This window comes from Vicia villosa, linkage group LG5 (genome assembly GCF_029867415.1).
Source record: "Vicia villosa cultivar HV-30 ecotype Madison, WI linkage group LG5, Vvil1.0, whole genome shotgun sequence".
NCBI lineage: Eukaryota > Viridiplantae > Streptophyta > Magnoliopsida > Fabales > Fabaceae > Vicia > Vicia villosa.
The window spans coordinates 173108686-173125762 of NC_081184.1; the positions used below are offsets into that span (position 1 = coordinate 173108686).

Consider the following 17077-nt stretch of genomic DNA (forward strand, 5'->3'; position numbering starts at 1 on the left):
TCTGATACACCCGAATATGTTGTTCGAATCCAAGAAGAAGCTCTCAATTGAAATGAGAGTTAAAAAATCTAATCCGCAAGGTACTATTGATCCTGTAGGCGGTACTTTGCTAAAGCTTGGATCAGATGATGTTAATTGGTCTGAATCAAAGGTTGTTGTTTTCTTGCTTTGTTCTATTTTATTCCGTTTTACCTCCTTTTTGGCATTAGCTTATTGATTTCATTTCCCTATTTCTGTTCGGATTTCTGTTCCTTGATATAAATGAGTTTCATGTTTTAAGTTCAAGGTAGAAGAATGCATACATATAACATACTGAAAAGGAATTTAAAGTTTTGTATTTTCCATACTGTATCGAATTTTTGGTACACCCGAATAATTTGTTTGAATCCAAGAAGAAGCACTCTATTGAAATGAGAGTTAAAAAATCAAATCCGCAAGGTACTATTGATCCTGTAGGCGGAAATTTGCTAAAGCTTGGATCAGATGATGTTAATATGTCTTAATCAAAGTCTGTTGTTCTCCTGCTTTGTTCTTATTTATTCCGTTTTACCTCGTTTTTGGCACTAGATTATTGATTTCATTTGCCTTTTTCTGTTTGGATTATTGTTCCTTGATATTAATGAGTTTATTGTTCTAAGTTCAAGGTAGAAAAGTACCCTGATATAACTGAAAGTTTTAAAAGGGAGTGAGAAGTAAATGGCTTCTTTATGAAGATCCTTTGAAAAAATGACATTACAAAGGGTCTATATTTACCAAATTGGACTTCGGCTGAAAACGGATTGTTTCCGTCTTATGAACCACAAGATGATGATCCAAAGTCTGATGAACCACAGGATGATGATCCAAAGTCTGATGAACAGCAGTCAGAGGGGTCTAAGATCATATGTCTAGTTGATTTTGATAAGAAATCTTGGGAAGTTAAACATATTGTTGAGAAGAGCAAGGACGTCTTTAATCTTGGATCTGATTGGGGAAAATTCGTTAACGACAATAAATTGACTCAGGGCGATACCATAATATTCGTTACACCCAAATATTTTGTTCGAATACAAGAATAAGCTCTCTATTGAAATGAGAGTTACAAAACCTAATCCGCAAGGTACTATTGATCCGGTAGGTGTTACTTTGCTAATGCTTGGATCATATGATGTTAATTGGTCTGAATCAAAGGTTGCAATTTTCCTGCTTTGTTCTTTTTTATTCCGTTTTTTCTCATTTTTGGCATTAGCTTATTGATTTCATTTGCCTTTTTCTGTTCGTATTTCTGTTCCTTGATATTAATGAGTTTCATGTTTTAAGTTCAAGGTAGAAGAGTACCCTGATAAAACGGAACCTTTTGAAAGAGAGGGAGAAGTAAAAGGCTTCTTTATGAAAACCCTTAAAAATGACATTACAAAGGTCTATATTTACTGAATTGCACTTCGGCTGAAAACAGAGTGTTTCCGTCTTATGAACCACAGGATGATGATCCAAAGTCTGATGAACCACAGGAGGATGATCCAAAGTATGATGAACCACAGGATGATGATCCAAAGTCTGATGAACCACAGGTATAGGGGTCTAATATCATACGTCTAGTTGATTTTGTTAAGAAATATTGGGAAGTTAAACATATGGTTCAGAAGAGCAAGGATAGCTTTAAGCTTGGATCTGGTTGGGGAAAATTCGTTAACGACAACAAATTGACTCAGGGCGATACCATAATTTTTAAAAAGAATACCAAGTCCAAAATTTTTGTTTGCTTCCAAAGGAAGGATAATCCTTCGGCAAAAAAATATGGAAGTATGGTACAAGCTTATAGTATGGAGCAGTCTATTTTATTCTCCTTAGACAGTACCCATGCTGAAAAGGAATTTACAATTTTGTATTTTCCACACTGTATCAAATTTCTAGTACACCCGAATATTTTGTTCGAGTCCAAGTAGAAGCTCTCTATTGAAATGAGAGTTACAAAATCTAACCCGCAAGGTACTATTGATCCGGTAGGCGTTACTTTGCTAATGCTTGGATCAAATGATGTTAATTGGTCTAAATCAAAGGTTGTTGATTTTCTGCTTTGTTCTTTTTTATTCCGTTTTTTCTCATTTTTGGCATTATCTTATTGATTTCATTTGCCTTTTTCTGTTCGGATTTCTGTTCATTGATATTAATGAGTTTCATGTTTTAAGTTCAAGGTAAAAGAGTACCCTGATAAAACTGAAACTTTTGAAAGAGAGGGAGAAGTAAAAGGCTTCTTTATGAAGACCCTTAAAAAATGACATTACAAAGGTCTATATTTACTCAATTGCACTTCGGCTGAAAACAGAGTGTTTCCGTCTTACGAACCACAGGATAATGATCCAAAGTCTGATGAACCACATGAGGATGATCCAATGTATGATGAACCACAGGCAGAGGGGTCTAAGATCATACATCTAGTTGATTTTGATAAGAAATCTAGAGAAGTTAAATATGTGGTTCAGAAGAGCAAGGACATCTTTAAGCTTGGATCTGGTTGGGGAAAATTCGTTAACGACAACAATTTGACTCAGGGCGATACGGTAATTTTTAAAAAGAATACCAAATCCAAAATATCTGTTTCCTTCAAAAGGAAGGATAATCCCTCGACAAAAAATTATGGAAGTATGGTACAGGCTTACAGTATGGAACAATCTATTTTATTCTCTTAAGACATTGCCCATGCTGAAAAGGAATTTACAGTTTTGTATTTTCCACACTAGATCGAATTTCTTGTACACCCGAATATTTTGTTCGAATCCAAGAAAAAGCTCTCTATTGAAATGATAGTTACAAAATCTAATCTGCAAGGTACTATTGATCCGGTAGGATTTACTTTGCTAAAGCTTGGATCAAATGATGTTATTCGGTCTGAATCAAAGGTTGTTGTTTTCCTGCTTTGTTCTTTTTTATTCCGTTTTATCTCATTTTTGGCATTAGCTTATTGATTACATTTGCCTTTTTCTGTTCAAATTTTTGTTCCTTGATATTAATGAGTTTCCTGTTTTAAGTTCTAGGTAGAAGAGTACCCTGATATAACTGAACCTTTTGAAATAGAGGGAGAAGTAAAAGGATTCTTTATGAAGACCTTTAAAAGATGACATTACAAATATCTATATTTATCGAATTGCACTTCGGCTGAAAACAGAGTGTTTCCGCCTTATCAACCACAGGATGATGATCCAAAGTCTGATTAACCACTGGATGATGATCCAAAGTTTTATGAACCACATGAAGAGGGGTCTAAGATCACATGTTTAGTTGATTTTGATAAGAAATCTTGGGAAGTGAAACATATGGTTTAGAAGAGCAAGGACAACTTTAAGCTTGGATCTAATTAGGGAAAATTCGTTAAAGACAACAAATTGACTCAGGGCGATACGGTAATTTTAAAAAAAAAAAACCAAATCCAAAATATATGTTGGCTTCCAAAGGAATGATAATCCTTCGGCAAAAAAATATGGAAGTATCGTACAAGCTTACAGTATGGAGCAGTCTATTTTATTCTCCGCAGACAGTGGCGATGCTGAAAAGGAATTTACAGTTTTGTATTTTCCAAATTGGATCAAATTTCAGGAACACCTGAAGATTTTGTTCGAATCCAAGAAGAAACTCTATATAGAAATGAAAGTTAAAAAATCAAATCCGCAAGGTACTATTGTTCCTGTAGGCGGTACATTGCTAAAGTTTGGATGAGATGATGTTAATTGGTCTGAATCAAAGGTTGTTGTTTTCCTTCTTTGTTATTTTTTATTCCGTTTTACCTATTTTTTTGGCATTAGCTTATTTATTTCATTTGCCTTTTTCTGTTCGGATTTCTGTTTTCTTATATTAATTAGTTTCCAATTTTAAGTTAAAGGTAGAAGAGTACCCTTATATAACTGAACCTTTTGAAAGAGAGGGATACGTAAAGGGCTTCTTTATGAAGACCCTTACAAAAAATGACATTACAAAGGGTCAATATTTACCGAATTGGACTTCGGCTGAAAATGGAGTGTTTCCGTCTTACGAACCACATGATGATGATCCAAAGTTTGATGAACCATAAGATGATGATGCAAAGTTTGATGAACCACAGTCAGAGGGGTCTAAGATCATACGTATAGTTGATTTTGATAAGAAATCTAGAGAAGTTAAACATATGGTTCAGAAGAGCAAAGACATCTTTAAGCTTGGATCTGGTTGGGGAAAATCCGTTAACGACAACAAATTGACTCAGGGCGATACGGTAATTTTTAAAAAGAATACCAAATCCAAAATATTTGTTTTCTTCCAAAGGAAGGATAATCCTTCGGCAAAAAAATATGGAAGTATGGTACAGGCTTATAGTATGGAGCAGTCTATTTTATTCTCCTCAGACAGTACCCATGCTGAAAAGGAATTTACAGTTTTGTATTTTCCACACTAGATAGAATTTCTGTTACACCCGAATATTTTGTTCGAATCCAAGAATAAGCTCTCTATTGAAATGAGAGTTACAAAACCTAATCCGCAAGGTACTATTGATCCGGTAGGTGTTACTTTGCTAATGCTTGGATCAGATGATGTTAATTGGTCTGAATCAAAGGTTGTTATTTTCCTGCTTGGTTCTTTTTTATTCCGTTTTTTCTCATTTTTGGAATTAGCTTATTGATTTCATTGGCCTTTTTCTGTTCGTATTTATGTTCCTTGATATTAATGAGTTTCATGTTTTAAGTTCAAGGTAGAAGAGTTCCTTGATAAAACTGAACCTTTTGAAAGAGAGGGAGAAGTAAAAGGCTTCTTTATGAAGACCCTTAAAAAATGACATTACAAACGTCTATATTTATTGAATTGCATTTCGGCTGAAAATAGAGTGTTTCCGCCTTATGAACCACAGGATGATGATCTAAAGTCTGATTAACCACCGGATGATGATCCAAAGTTTTATGAACCACATGAAGAGGGGTCTAAGATCACACGTTTAGTTGATTTTGATCAGAAATCTTGGGAAGTGAAACATATGGTTTAGATGAGCAAGGACAACTTTAAGCTTGGATCTAATTAGGGAAAATTCGTTAAAGACAACAAATTTACTCAAGGCGATACGGTAATTTTAAAAAAAAAATACTAAATCCAAAATATATGTTGGCTTCCGAAGGAATGATAATCCTTCGACAAAAAAATATGGAAGTATCGTACAAGCTTACAGTATGGAGCAGTCTATTTTATTCTCCGCAGACAGTGCCCATGCTGAAAAGGAATTTACAGTTTTGTATTTTCCAAACTGGATCAAATTTCAGGAACACCCGAATATTTTGTTCGAATCCAAGAAGAAACTCTATAGAAATGAAAGTTAAAAAATCAAATCCGCAAGGTACTATTGATCCTGTAGGCGGTACATTGCTAAAGTTTGGATCGGATGATGTTAATTGGTCTGAATCAAAGGTTGTTGTTTTCCTTCTTTGTTATTTTTTATTTCGTTTTACCTATTTTTTTGGCATTAGCTTATTTATTTCATTTGCCTTTTTCTGTTCGGATTTCTGTTTTCTTATATTAATTAGTTTCCAATTTTAAGTTAAAGGTAGAAGAGTACCCTTATATAACTGAACCTTTTGAAAGAGAGGGATAAGTAAAGGGCTTCTTTATGAAGACCCTTACAAAAAAATAACATTACAAAGGGTCAATATTTACCGAATTGGACTTCGGCTGAAAATGGAGTGTTTCCGTCTTACGAACCACATGATGATAATCTAAAGTTTGATGAACCACAAGATGATGATCCAAAGTTTGATGAACCACAGTCAGAGGGGTCTAAGATCATACGTCTAGTTGATTTTGATAAGAAATCTAGAGAAGTTTAACATATGGATCAGAAGAGCAAAGACATCTTTAAGCTTGGATCTGGTTGGGGAAAATTCGTTAACGACAACAAATTGACTCAGGGCGATACGGTAATTTTTAAAAAGAATACCAAATCCAAAATATTTGTTTTCTTCCAAAGGAAGGATAATCCTTCGGCTAAAAAATATGGAAGTATGGTACAGGCTTATAGTATGGAGCAGTCTATTTTATTCTCCTCAGACAGTGCCCATGCTGAAAAGGAATTTACAGTTTTGTATTTTCCACACTTGATAAAATTTCTGTTACACCCGAATATTTTGTTCGAATCCAAGAATAAGCTCTCTATTGAAATGAGAGTTACAAAACCTAATCCGCAAGGTACTATTGATCCGGTAGGTGTTACTTTGCTAATGCTTGGATCAGATGATGTTAATTGGTCTGAATCAAAGGTTGTTATTTTCCTGCTTGGTTCTTTTTTATTCCGTTTTTTCTCATTTTTGGCATTAGCTTATTTATTTCATTTGCCTTTTTCTGTTCGTATTTATGTTCCTTGATATTAATGAGTTTCATGTTTTAAGTTCAAGGTAGAAGAGTACCCTGATAAAACTGAACCTTTTGAAAGAGAGGGAGAAGTAAAAGGCTTCTTTATGAAGACCCTTAAAAAAATGAAATTACAAACGTCTATATTTACTGAATTGCACTTCGGCTAAAAATAGAGTGTTTCCGTCTTATGAACCACAGGATGGTGATCCAAAGTCTGATGAACGACAAGAGGATGATCCAAAGTATGATGAACCACAGGATGATGATCCAAAGTCTGATGAACCACAGGTATAGGGGTCTAATATCATACGTCTAGTTGATTTTGATAAGAAATATTGGGAAGATAAACATATGGTTCAGAAGAGCAAGGATAGCTTTAAGCTTGGATCTGGTTGGGGAAAATTCGTTACTGACAACAAATTGACTCAGGGCGATAAGGTGATTTTTAAAAAGAATACCAAGTCCAAAATATTTATTTGCTACCAAAGGAAGGATAATCCTTCCGCAAAAAAATATGGAAGTATGGTACAGGCTTATAGTATGGAGCAGTCTATTTTATTCTCCTCAGACAGTACCCATGCTCAGAAGGAATTTACAGTTTTGTATTTTCCACACTAGATAGAATTTCTGTTACACCCGAATATTTTGTTCGAATCCAAGAATAAGCTCTCTATTGAAATGAGAGTTACAAAACCTAATCCGCAAGGTACTATTGATCCGGTAGGTGTTAATTTGCTAATGCTTGGATCAGATGATGTTAATTGGTCTGAATCAAAGGTTGTTATTTTCCTGCTTTATTCTTTTTTATTCTGTTTTTTCTCATTTTTGGCATTAGCTTATTGATTTCAATTGCCTTTTTCTTTTCGGATTTCTGTTCATTGATATTAATGAGTTTCATGTTTTAAGTTCAAGGTAAAAGAGTACCCTGATAATACTGAAACTTTTGAAAGAGAGGGAGAAGTAAAAGGCTTCTTTATGAAGACCCTTAAAAAAATGACATTACAAAGGTCTATATTTACTCAATTGCACTTCGGCTGAAAACAGAGTGTTTCCGTCTTACGAACCACAGGATAATGATCCAAAGTCTGATGAACCACAAGAGGATGATCCAAAGTATGATGAACCACAGGCAGAGGGGTCTAAGATCATACGTCTAGTTGATTTTGATAAGAAATCTAAAGAAGTTAAACATATGGTTCAGAAGAGCAAGGACATCTTTAAGCTTAGATCTGGTTGGGGAAAATTCGTTAACGACAACAATTTGACTCAGGGCGATACTGTAATTTTTAAAAAGAATACAAAATCCAAAATATGTGTTTTCTTCAAAAGGAAGAATAATCCTTCGGCAAAAAATTATGGAAGTATGGTACAGGCTTACAGTATGGAACAGTCTATTTTATTCTCTTAAGACATTGCCCATGCTGAAAAGGAATTTACAATTTTGTATTTTCCACACTAGATCGAATTTCTGGTACACCCGAATATTTTGTTCGAATCCAAGAATAAGCTCTCTATTGAAATGAGAGTTACAAAATCTAATCTTCAAGGTACTATTGATCTGGTAGGCGTTACTTTGCTAAAGCTTGGATCAAATGATGTTAATTAGTTTGAATCAAAGGTGGTTGTTTTCCTGCTTTGTTCTTTTTTATTCTGTTTTATCTCATTTTTTGCATTAGCTTATTGATTATATTTGCCTTTTTCTGTTCAGATTTTTGTTCCTTGATATTAATGGTTTCCTGTTTTAAGTTCTAGGTAGAAGAGTACCCTGATATAACTGAACCTTTTGAAATAGAGGGAGAAGTAAAAGGCTTCTTTATGAAGACCCTTAAAAGATGACATTACAAAGGTCTATATTTACCGAATTGCACTTCGGCTGAAAACAGAGTGTTTCCGTCTTATGAACCACAGGATGATGATCCAAAGTTTGATGAACCACTGGATGATGATCCAAAGTTTTATGAACCACATGCAGAGGGGTCTAAGATCACACGTCTAGTTGATTTTGATAAGAAATCTTGGGAAGTGAAACATATGGTTTAGAAGAGCAATTCGTTAAAGACAACAAATTGACTCAGGACGATACAGTAATTTTTTAAAAAATACCAAATCCAAAATATATGTTGGCTTCCAAAGGAAGGATAGTCCTTCGGCAAAAAATATGGGAGTATCGTACAAGTTTAGAGTATGGAGCAGTCTATTTTATTCTCTGCAAACAGTGCCCATGCTGAAAAGAAATTTACAGTTTTGTATTTTCCAAACTGGATTGAATTTCAGGTACACCCGAATATTTTGTCTGAATCCAAGAAGAGGCTCTCTATTGAAATGGAAGTTAAAAAATCAAATCCGCAAGGTACTATTGATCCTGTAGGCGGTACATTGCTAAAGTTTGGATCAGATGATGTTGATTGGTCTGAATCAAAGGTTGTTGTTTTCCTTTGTTATTTTTTATTCCGTTTTACCTATTTTTTTGGCATTAGCTTATTTATTTCATTTGTCTTTTTCTGTTCGGATTTCTGTTTCCTTATATTAATTAGTTTCCAGTTTTAAGTTAAAGGTAGAAGAGTACCTTATATAACTGAACCATTTGAAAGAGAGGGATAAGTAAAGGGCTTCTTTATGAAGACCTTTACAAAAAATGACATTACAAAGGGTCGATATTTACCGAATTGGACTTCGGCTAAAAATGGAGTGTTTCTGTCTTACGGACCACATGACGATGATCCAAAGTCTGATGAACCACAAGATGATGATCCAAAGTTTGATGAACCACAGGCAGAGGGGTCTAAGATCATACGTCTAGTTGATTTTGATAAGAAATTCAGAGAAGTTAAACATATGGTTCAGAAGAGCAAAAACATCTTTAAGCTTGGATCTGGTTGGGGAAAATTCGTTAACGACAACAAATTGACTCAGGGCAATACGGTAATTTTTAAAAAGAATACTAAATCCAAAATATTTGTTTGCTTCCAAAGGAAGGATAATTCTTCGGCAAAAAAATATGGAAGTATGGTATAGACTTACAATATGGAACACTCTATTTTATTCTCTTAAGACATTGCCCATGCTGAAAAGGAATTTACAATTTTGTATTATCCGCACTAGATCGAATTTCTGGTACACCCGAATATTTTGTTCGAATCCAAGAAGAAGCTCTCTATTGAAATGATAGTTACAAAATCTAATCTGCAAGGTACCATTGATCCTGTAGGCGGTACTTTGTTAAATCTTGGATCAGATGATGTTAATTGGTCTGAATCAAAGGTTGTTGTTTTCGTGCTTTGTTCTTTTTTATTCTGTTTTACCTATTTGTTGGCATTAGCTTATTTATTTCATTTGCCTTTTTTCTGTTCGGATTTCTATTCCTTGATATTAATGAGTTTCCTGTTTTAGGTTCATTGGGACCGGGAAGCAGAAGTATCAAGTCTCAACCAATGGGAGATACAGCCATTCCCAGAGCCCATCCAGAGCAGATTCAAGCCGCCTCCTCGCCCTCGTCCTCGCCGACCTCTCTAATCCAACCCTGAGAGCTCCAACCCCAGGGATGCTGCAGCTGCAACACCGGTAGCTCCATCCAACATTGGAAATGCATCCCACCCTGAAGATATTTCCAACACTGGAAATGCATCAATTGAAGAGGAGACCCAACCTCCTTCCTAGCAAGACAAACTATAAATATAATAGGCAAATGACTGGACATGGTATTTCGGTTGGTTATTTTTTTTGTAAAGGATTAAATGCCTAGTACTTAGTAATATGACTATGGTTTTAGTTGGGTAAATATAGTGAATAGTCAAATCTCTTGTTTCTGTTTTTATGTGTTTCTGAGTTATGTTATGTGGTATCAGTGTTATAGTTTTGATCACTTCAACAATATTAAAAAGAAAAAACAATTAAGCATATCATATAAAAAACAGATAAATAAACTTTTGATCAATCATACAATTGCTCCATCTCGTGCTTCTAGTAGTGTAGATAAAAATTGTCGTTCTGATAGTGATTGATTAGATGTATGTAATTCTGTCCATGACTTGCTTAAACCTACTAAGTCATTAAATGGAAGTACTTCTGAACCCAATCACTTGGATTGTGGGAACAAGCTATATTGTTAGAGTGAAGTATCTCTATCACCTGGGAAGTATATAGTGGTAGGATGTCCTGAGAATAGGAATCTTGTAGATGCAGGGTTCATGTTGAGAGACTTTAGTAACCTATTAGATTCTACCATTTTTATGGATATGCGTGCTTTATATAAGGAACAATGCGACATATAATTTGATCTAATTTCAGATTTTTTTTGACAGATTTAATAAATATTAGTATACAAAATTAACGAAAACGAGATTTACATGTATTTTTTTAACAAATGTCTTCTTGTTTTTGTTTACTATTTTAGAAAGTACTCTTCTAAAGTATGAAATGCATAAAATGTCGGTGTCAGTCGATGACATATGTAGTTAGTAACATTCATTAATTTTATTTTTTTTCAAAATATTTAGAATTTTAGTAATCATAAATTTTATATTACTCAATTGATAAAAGAAATATTTTAATGATAGTAATTTAGTGAAGATTTATCAAATAAATGACTATGGAATTAACCAAATAACTATTTGATGACACAAATGAATAAACTAAAACCTGTTTGAGTAAACAACTTAATGAAGGGTGAGGAGAAGTTTGTTACCTACAAAAAAAATCAAAGCATGTTTGAATGAACAACTTAGATGAAATATTTGTATTATTTACTAAATCTTAAGAAAGAGAGTGATATCACTCAGAAACTAGTCAAAGAGCGAAGCTCAATATCAAATCCCAAATTTATAGGCATTGAAGGGTGTTAAGATCGACGACCAAGATTCATCCGATGATCAAAAAATGCGTCCAACGATCTAGATAAAACCTCGATTCAGCAATGGCAATCAAGTGCACTCAATTGAGCCTAAGCATTTCAACCTCCTAACCTAGGCGCATGGGATACGTGGTGGTAACCTTCCTCGAGCTAACATTTTAGCTACATTAAGGACATTAAATGTGCTAGTTCTCAACGGAAATGAAACGTCAACTCAAACTGTCCTAATAAGTAGTGCTTCAACATTCCTAATTTTATCATTTATCACTTATCAATGATAGGGAGGATGTTACGCGAAAAATGTTTTGGGTTCACCGTGATCTGAGATTTAATAAATTTTGATTGCATGGGCAAGAGATTAGATTAATAGAATGCAAAAAGCTAGTATAACTATATATTTCTACCAATATTTTAAAAAAATGCACTATTTCCAATTTCTCAGAAAGTAAAGATCATATGAATATTGGAGTTCCTTACTCCTGCTACAAAATCGGTATCTTCATCATCATATTATTTACATGTGTATTATCTGGCCGAATAGTAAAAACTGTTGTCTTTGTGATAAGGTGCATCTTAACATAGCATAGAACGAACTTCCATGATGCATTTAGGTGCCTCCATGTCTTTATCTTGTATTGCATTTCCTAGAAGTTGTTGCATCTGTGAGGCGAACGTATCATCCAAAACCTGCACACATACATAAAATCATGTTAGAATCCATAGAATCAGGACGCCGAGCATGCATTAAGAGAGATTGTTACTTACAGAAACAGCCACCCTTGAAACCTTGTACCATGATCTATTCTCTTTTCGATTCTCCAAGAAACTCAAAATTTTCTGTGACAAGGTAATATAATAAGAGCAAATTTTTCTTAAAATTTATTAAATCTAATGATGCTATAGGGTGGTGAAATCCGAGACGAAGGTGAAGCTAGTTACATGTCCCATTCGATCCCAATAACCTCTACAGTGATTCGTAAAGGTAAAACAACGGAATCCCGACACTGTAGGTTGGAGGAAAATAGGTGAATACAAAAACTGAAGAACCATTCAAAAGTTGTATGAAATTGGGGGTGAAAATGACCTATTTATACAAATAAAAAGTAGAGTAAATTATTTACCTGAAAAATAGAAATCATTGATGTCAATACACCTGAATCGGCGGCTGGATGCATCAATAGAAATTGAAGATGTCATGAACCAAGTATTGGAAAAGAGAAAGAAATTAATTTGTTGAGGAACCAATGTTGGAATAAGAAGGGATGGAAAAATTCATTCAATGTGGAAGAAGAAGGGCACTTGGAACCAGTAACCGATGTTTGGAAATAGATGCTTATGGGATTCCAATGGTCATTTTGCGTATAAAGAGGGAAAGAGGATGTTTCAGATTCCCAATAATGAATAATAATAATAATGATACAAATAAATATAAGTAAATAAAATAATAATAAAAATAAAATGCGAAAATTTAAAAAAGTAATATAACTTACTATAAATAGAATAACAAGTAGAATTTATAAGAATGCATAAGGAGCTGACACGTGACAATCTCGCCAAATTACTCGTTTTACTTTATTATATTATAAATAAATAGATTATTGTGATTTTGAATTTCTTTTGTTATTCTGACCAGACAAACTTTGACTTTCCAAACTTTTAAACAATTTAACTTAGTATATAAAAAACATGACACACTAACATTGACTTTCCAAACTTTTAAACAATTTAACTTAGTATATAAAAAACATGACACACTAACATTGACTTTCCAAACTTTTAAACAATTTAACTTCTAACAATATAGTATATAAAAAACATGACACACTTTGATTTTTTTTCAAACTACTGTATCTGGTACCGATACTTATACTAACATGTGACCATGAAAGTTCTAACATGAAGAATTAAGATGGATGGCAGCATTAGAGTGCATGTATTCAGAAGTATTAGTGAGATAAACTCAATCCATAGTGATGAAATTAAATGAAAAAAGTGTTTCAATAGCAGTACTATATAAATGTTTAGGCTGTACAAGCTCAACTAGTCATTTTCCTCATAGCAAAAGTACCTCCTCAATTTATACTTAAAATCCCAATATGGGGGGTATAATGGAGTCCAGAAATGATAATTTGGAAACAAAATCTCTAAGGAAAAGAAATAAAGGAAACAGTAGAGTAGTAATGTGGGACAGTGAGTGGGAAGAACAGTGTAGAGGCCGGAAAGCTGTCTGTGCAAGCTTCATGTTGCCGCATGGCGAGGCTGTAAAAACTGCCATGCAATGAGAAATGGTAACAAAGAGAGGCCTCTGGGGAGTGGTTTTTCTTTGGTGTGAAAACCGGGAAGCTATCTGTGCTAGCTTCATGTTGCCGCAATGTGACGCCTTCAAAATCACAGTGCCATTTCCAAACATACACTAAGAAATGAAAACAAAGTGAGGCCTTTGAGGAGGGGTTTTTCTCGGGCGCTTCCTGAAATTCACAACTTCAACCCGCCCACATGGCTCAGCTTCAGAAATAGATGACTCCGGTTCCGAATTAAGGTTATCACTCATAGTGAAGTCAATTGCTTCAATTTTGGGAGTGATGGTGCATCTACCACTTTGGTTGAAAACTAAACTCCTTTTTGTGTGATGATTAGGACCTTGGCTTTGATGCTCCACTGGTAGTGCTGAGATCTATCAACAACACATGATTTGAGTCAAAGCAATGTAATTGGAAACAACAAAATTTTACCATTACTTTAGAGCATGTTTGTTTACCTTGCATATAATTGAACACCAGCGACTGCGCTCGTCTTGCAAGTGTTTTCCGCATTGTTCGCATGTAGTACCTCCCAATTTAAATCTTGCTGATAAGTTGCTTTCTTTTGATTTAGATTTAGATTCAGGGCATTGATCACCAGGTTTAGATTTATAGATTGGAGGCCGAGGTTTTAGATGCACAATCCTTTCATTATTGGATATGTAAGTCTGATAAATCACAGAAACCATTGTAAGTGTGGATGTGTATGATCAATAACAAATTGTCGCATACTTAAACAATTATGCAAATAGTTAGATTGAGTGTGAGAATGTATCCTTCAACAATGTTCAATAAGATTAGAATATTCATAATATAACCCATATGGAAAATTTAGTCATTGTAATTTCAACAGGTTCACAACATTAGAGTTTTTCACCAACTAGAGAAACAGAAATGAAATCAAGCACAATATAGAAGCAAATAAGCAGATTAATGCAAGTAAATAGGTCAAAATCAGAGAGAAAATGAAAGAATGATTCAGTAATGGACCTGAATATTTGAGCAGTCGAAAAGGTTGTGCAAGTCGGAATGTCGAAAAACATCCTGATAGGAATATCTGTAAATCTGAAACATTGTATGCATGGAATGAGCTTCCTTACAGTGCCTACACATTCTAACAGCACAATCTACACAGAAAGTATTGTTCTCATTAGATCGAAGATCATGATGATCATCACAATAACCAGAGCTACTATTCATAAGTTCCCTAATCCAATCTCTATTCCTTCCCTTTGCTGAATCATTCTTCCCCACCTGCAAAATCCACAAAATATCAATTCAAGAACCCTAAAAACAAAAAACAAAAACTCATTTCATCATTTCAACAACCAATAACTGAAAACAGTAAACTTGAAACAAACATCAAAAACCTAAACCTAATCTCAGATGAAAAATCAACTAAATCTTTACATGCAGATTGCAAATTTGACATAGATATTAGCATAGAACAATCAATATTTGAAGAAAAGATTACTGAAAATCATCAGAATAAGTTCAACTAAACATCATCATCATCATCATCAAGAATCAAACAAATCTAAAAAATTGTTCTTACCATTTTTTTGGTTTCAGATTTGGATACTCAAACAAGTAGAAGATGCGGCGTGAAAAAGCAGAGAGAGAGAGAGAGAGAGAGAGATTGAAATAATGAAAAAGGTTCTTATGAGTTCTTATATGTAGTAATTGTGATTTTAATTTTAATTTTAAAATTAAGATAATTAAATATTAAATATATATTAAATATTACTATAACGTTGGGAAAAGTGAAATATGAAGAAAAAACGTTTCTTTTGGGGCAAAGGTTAAAGTACCGTACAATCGGCGGGAATTTGAATGATTTCGTACCGTTAGATTTGAAAGTGATCGTACGGTGGAGGTTTGTTTGCAGTGAATGTTCTGTGGGACCCTTTAATTGAAAAAGTATTGGAAATCCCAAAAAATTCGCTAGCTGCTCCCCACCGATTTCCCGCCAATTTAACCGAAATTCTCGGAATATTTTATTTTCATTTTTATTTATTTATTTATTATAAATATATTAAATTAAATTAAATTATGTGGTGGCCCAGAGATTCTACTACTATATCTAGCGTAAGAGTGGTTGGTCAAAGATATAAAAGCATTCACGAGACGTTTGTTTTACATTTAAAAGTCTCAAATTTTGAAAGCTACTTCAATTAATTTTGTTAGATATGCCATCTTCCATTTACATATTTGATCAATTTTTAGATTTGATAATTTATCCACTCAAGGTCAGTTAAATTTTAAAATATTTTAAAGGACAACTTATCTACTCAATTCATCTAATAAAATGTTTATTCCTTTCATGCACTACATAATAGATTGAATTTAATTCTTATAAGTAAATTTATGGATGGATATTCAATTCGTTAGCTATATTTTTATGGTATACTTTACATAAGTTAAATCACCTTTAAAAAAAATCAAAAAGTTATTTGAATTTTGGAGTATTAATTTTTCCGATTTATCCTTGCTCTGCCATATCAAAGGCTTCTAATGCTACACCTAAAGAGCTTCTTTCTACTGCATCATTGATCTTTCTTTTCAACGGCAATGAAACATTCTCATTATATATATAATATAGAGGGCATATCATATCAGAATGCATTTTTTATATGAGAATGTGAGAATGAATCTGAACCATTAGATTTTAAAATAAATGATGGAGATTATGGGTGAATCTTTTTTTTCTCTCTCCTACATCAAAATATAGGAAAGAGAAAAAAAAATATTCACCTATAATCTTCACCATTTATTTTAAAATCCAATGGTTCAGATTCATTCTCACATTCTCATATAAAAAAAGCATTCTCATATGATATGCCCTATATATATATATATATATATATATATATATATATATATATATATATATATATATATATATATATATATATATATATATATATAGTTTCAGACAGTTCCAATAGCTAGACATGGCTCAATCACTTTTACATCAAGAACGATCCAATAATCTTGGCCCAACCAGCTGAGGGTAAGAGAAAGCTCTTTGCCTCCTACCTCTCTGTCGAAGACGTATCTTCACCTGGCCCGAGGACAACAGACCATCGTTGTCCCTGGCCAGACCTTCACATGCGCCAGCAGCACGACATCTGTTCAGCCCCTCAGTCGAGGACAAATGACCATCTGCTCGTTGGACACCTCTGCTTCCCAAAAGTACGTCTCTGCCCAGCCCAACGGCTAGTTTCGGATAGCCTCATAGGATTTCTAGTCACACGCCTATGTTCTTGACAGTCACATATTTTGGGCTTAGATCCTCAATTCAGCCCAAAATATGGATCAATGGCCAAGCGCTGGGGGCAATTTAAAAACCCTTTCATTTGAGATGGTCAGGTAACTCAATTCTAACCCAGAAAACATTCAAATGTATATGTGCTCCTAGTTACTTTAGCATCAGAGTGTCTTGCAGGTATACCCCCTCATCCTCATCACCAACATTGTGCAAGAAGTCTCTGACCCACTTATGGTTTTGATTAACCAGTAAGATCAGTGGCGCCGTTTCTCTCTTTGGATCCTTTGACACAATTCCTTGAAGACTTCAAACACA

The 17077-nt window shown here is 34.0% G+C and overlaps 2 protein-coding genes across 2 annotated transcripts; one reads left to right on the forward strand and one right to left on the reverse strand.

The window, feature by feature from the left end:
- Positions 1-16: 16 nt before the first annotated feature.
- On the forward strand, positions 17-5819 carry LOC131606050 (uncharacterized). The gene is made up of 9 exons (XM_058878336.1): positions 17-151; positions 741-980; positions 1229-1305; positions 1436-1550; positions 2169-2222; positions 2331-2540; positions 4076-4225; positions 4406-4564; positions 5637-5819. The coding sequence occupies exons 1-9, from the start codon at positions 17-19 to the stop codon at positions 5817-5819; spliced, it is 1323 nt and encodes a 440-aa protein (XP_058734319.1).
- A 7176-nt stretch (positions 5820-12995) lies between these two features.
- LOC131608247 (protein RGF1 INDUCIBLE TRANSCRIPTION FACTOR 1-like) lies at positions 12996-15176 on the reverse strand. The gene is made up of 4 exons (XM_058880162.1): positions 15047-15176; positions 14482-14745; positions 13950-14159; positions 12996-13865 (listed from the first exon to the last, which is right to left on the reverse strand). Exons 1-4 carry the CDS (start codon positions 15047-15049, stop codon positions 13605-13607), a joined length of 738 nt encoding a protein of 245 aa, XP_058736145.1. The 5' UTR covers positions 15050-15176; the 3' UTR covers positions 12996-13604.
- Between the last annotated feature and the right edge of the window lie 1901 nt (positions 15177-17077).

Bases quoted from the DNA above. Each gene is read 5' to 3' on its own strand.
- LOC131606050 (XM_058878336.1), top strand. From the start codon at position 17: ATGTTGTTCGAATCCAAGAAGAAGCTCTCAATTGAAATGAGAGTTAAA. The intron at 2,223-2,330 runs GTAAAAGGCTTC...TACGAACCACAG, and splicing joins CTTTTGAAAGAGAGGGAGAA to GATAATGATCCAAAGTCTGA. The intron at 4,565-5,636 runs GTTGTTATTTTC...AACATTACAAAG, and splicing joins TTAATTGGTCTGAATCAAAG to GGTCAATATTTACCGAATTG.
- LOC131608247 (XM_058880162.1), bottom strand. The intron at 14,160-14,481 runs GTCCATTACTGA...GTGATTTATCAG, and splicing joins TCGACTGCTCAAATATTCAG to ACTTACATATCCAATAATGA. The intron at 13,866-13,949 runs GTAAACAAACAT...TGTTGTTGATAG, and splicing joins GGTGTTCAATTATATGCAAG to ATCTCAGCACTACCAGTGGA.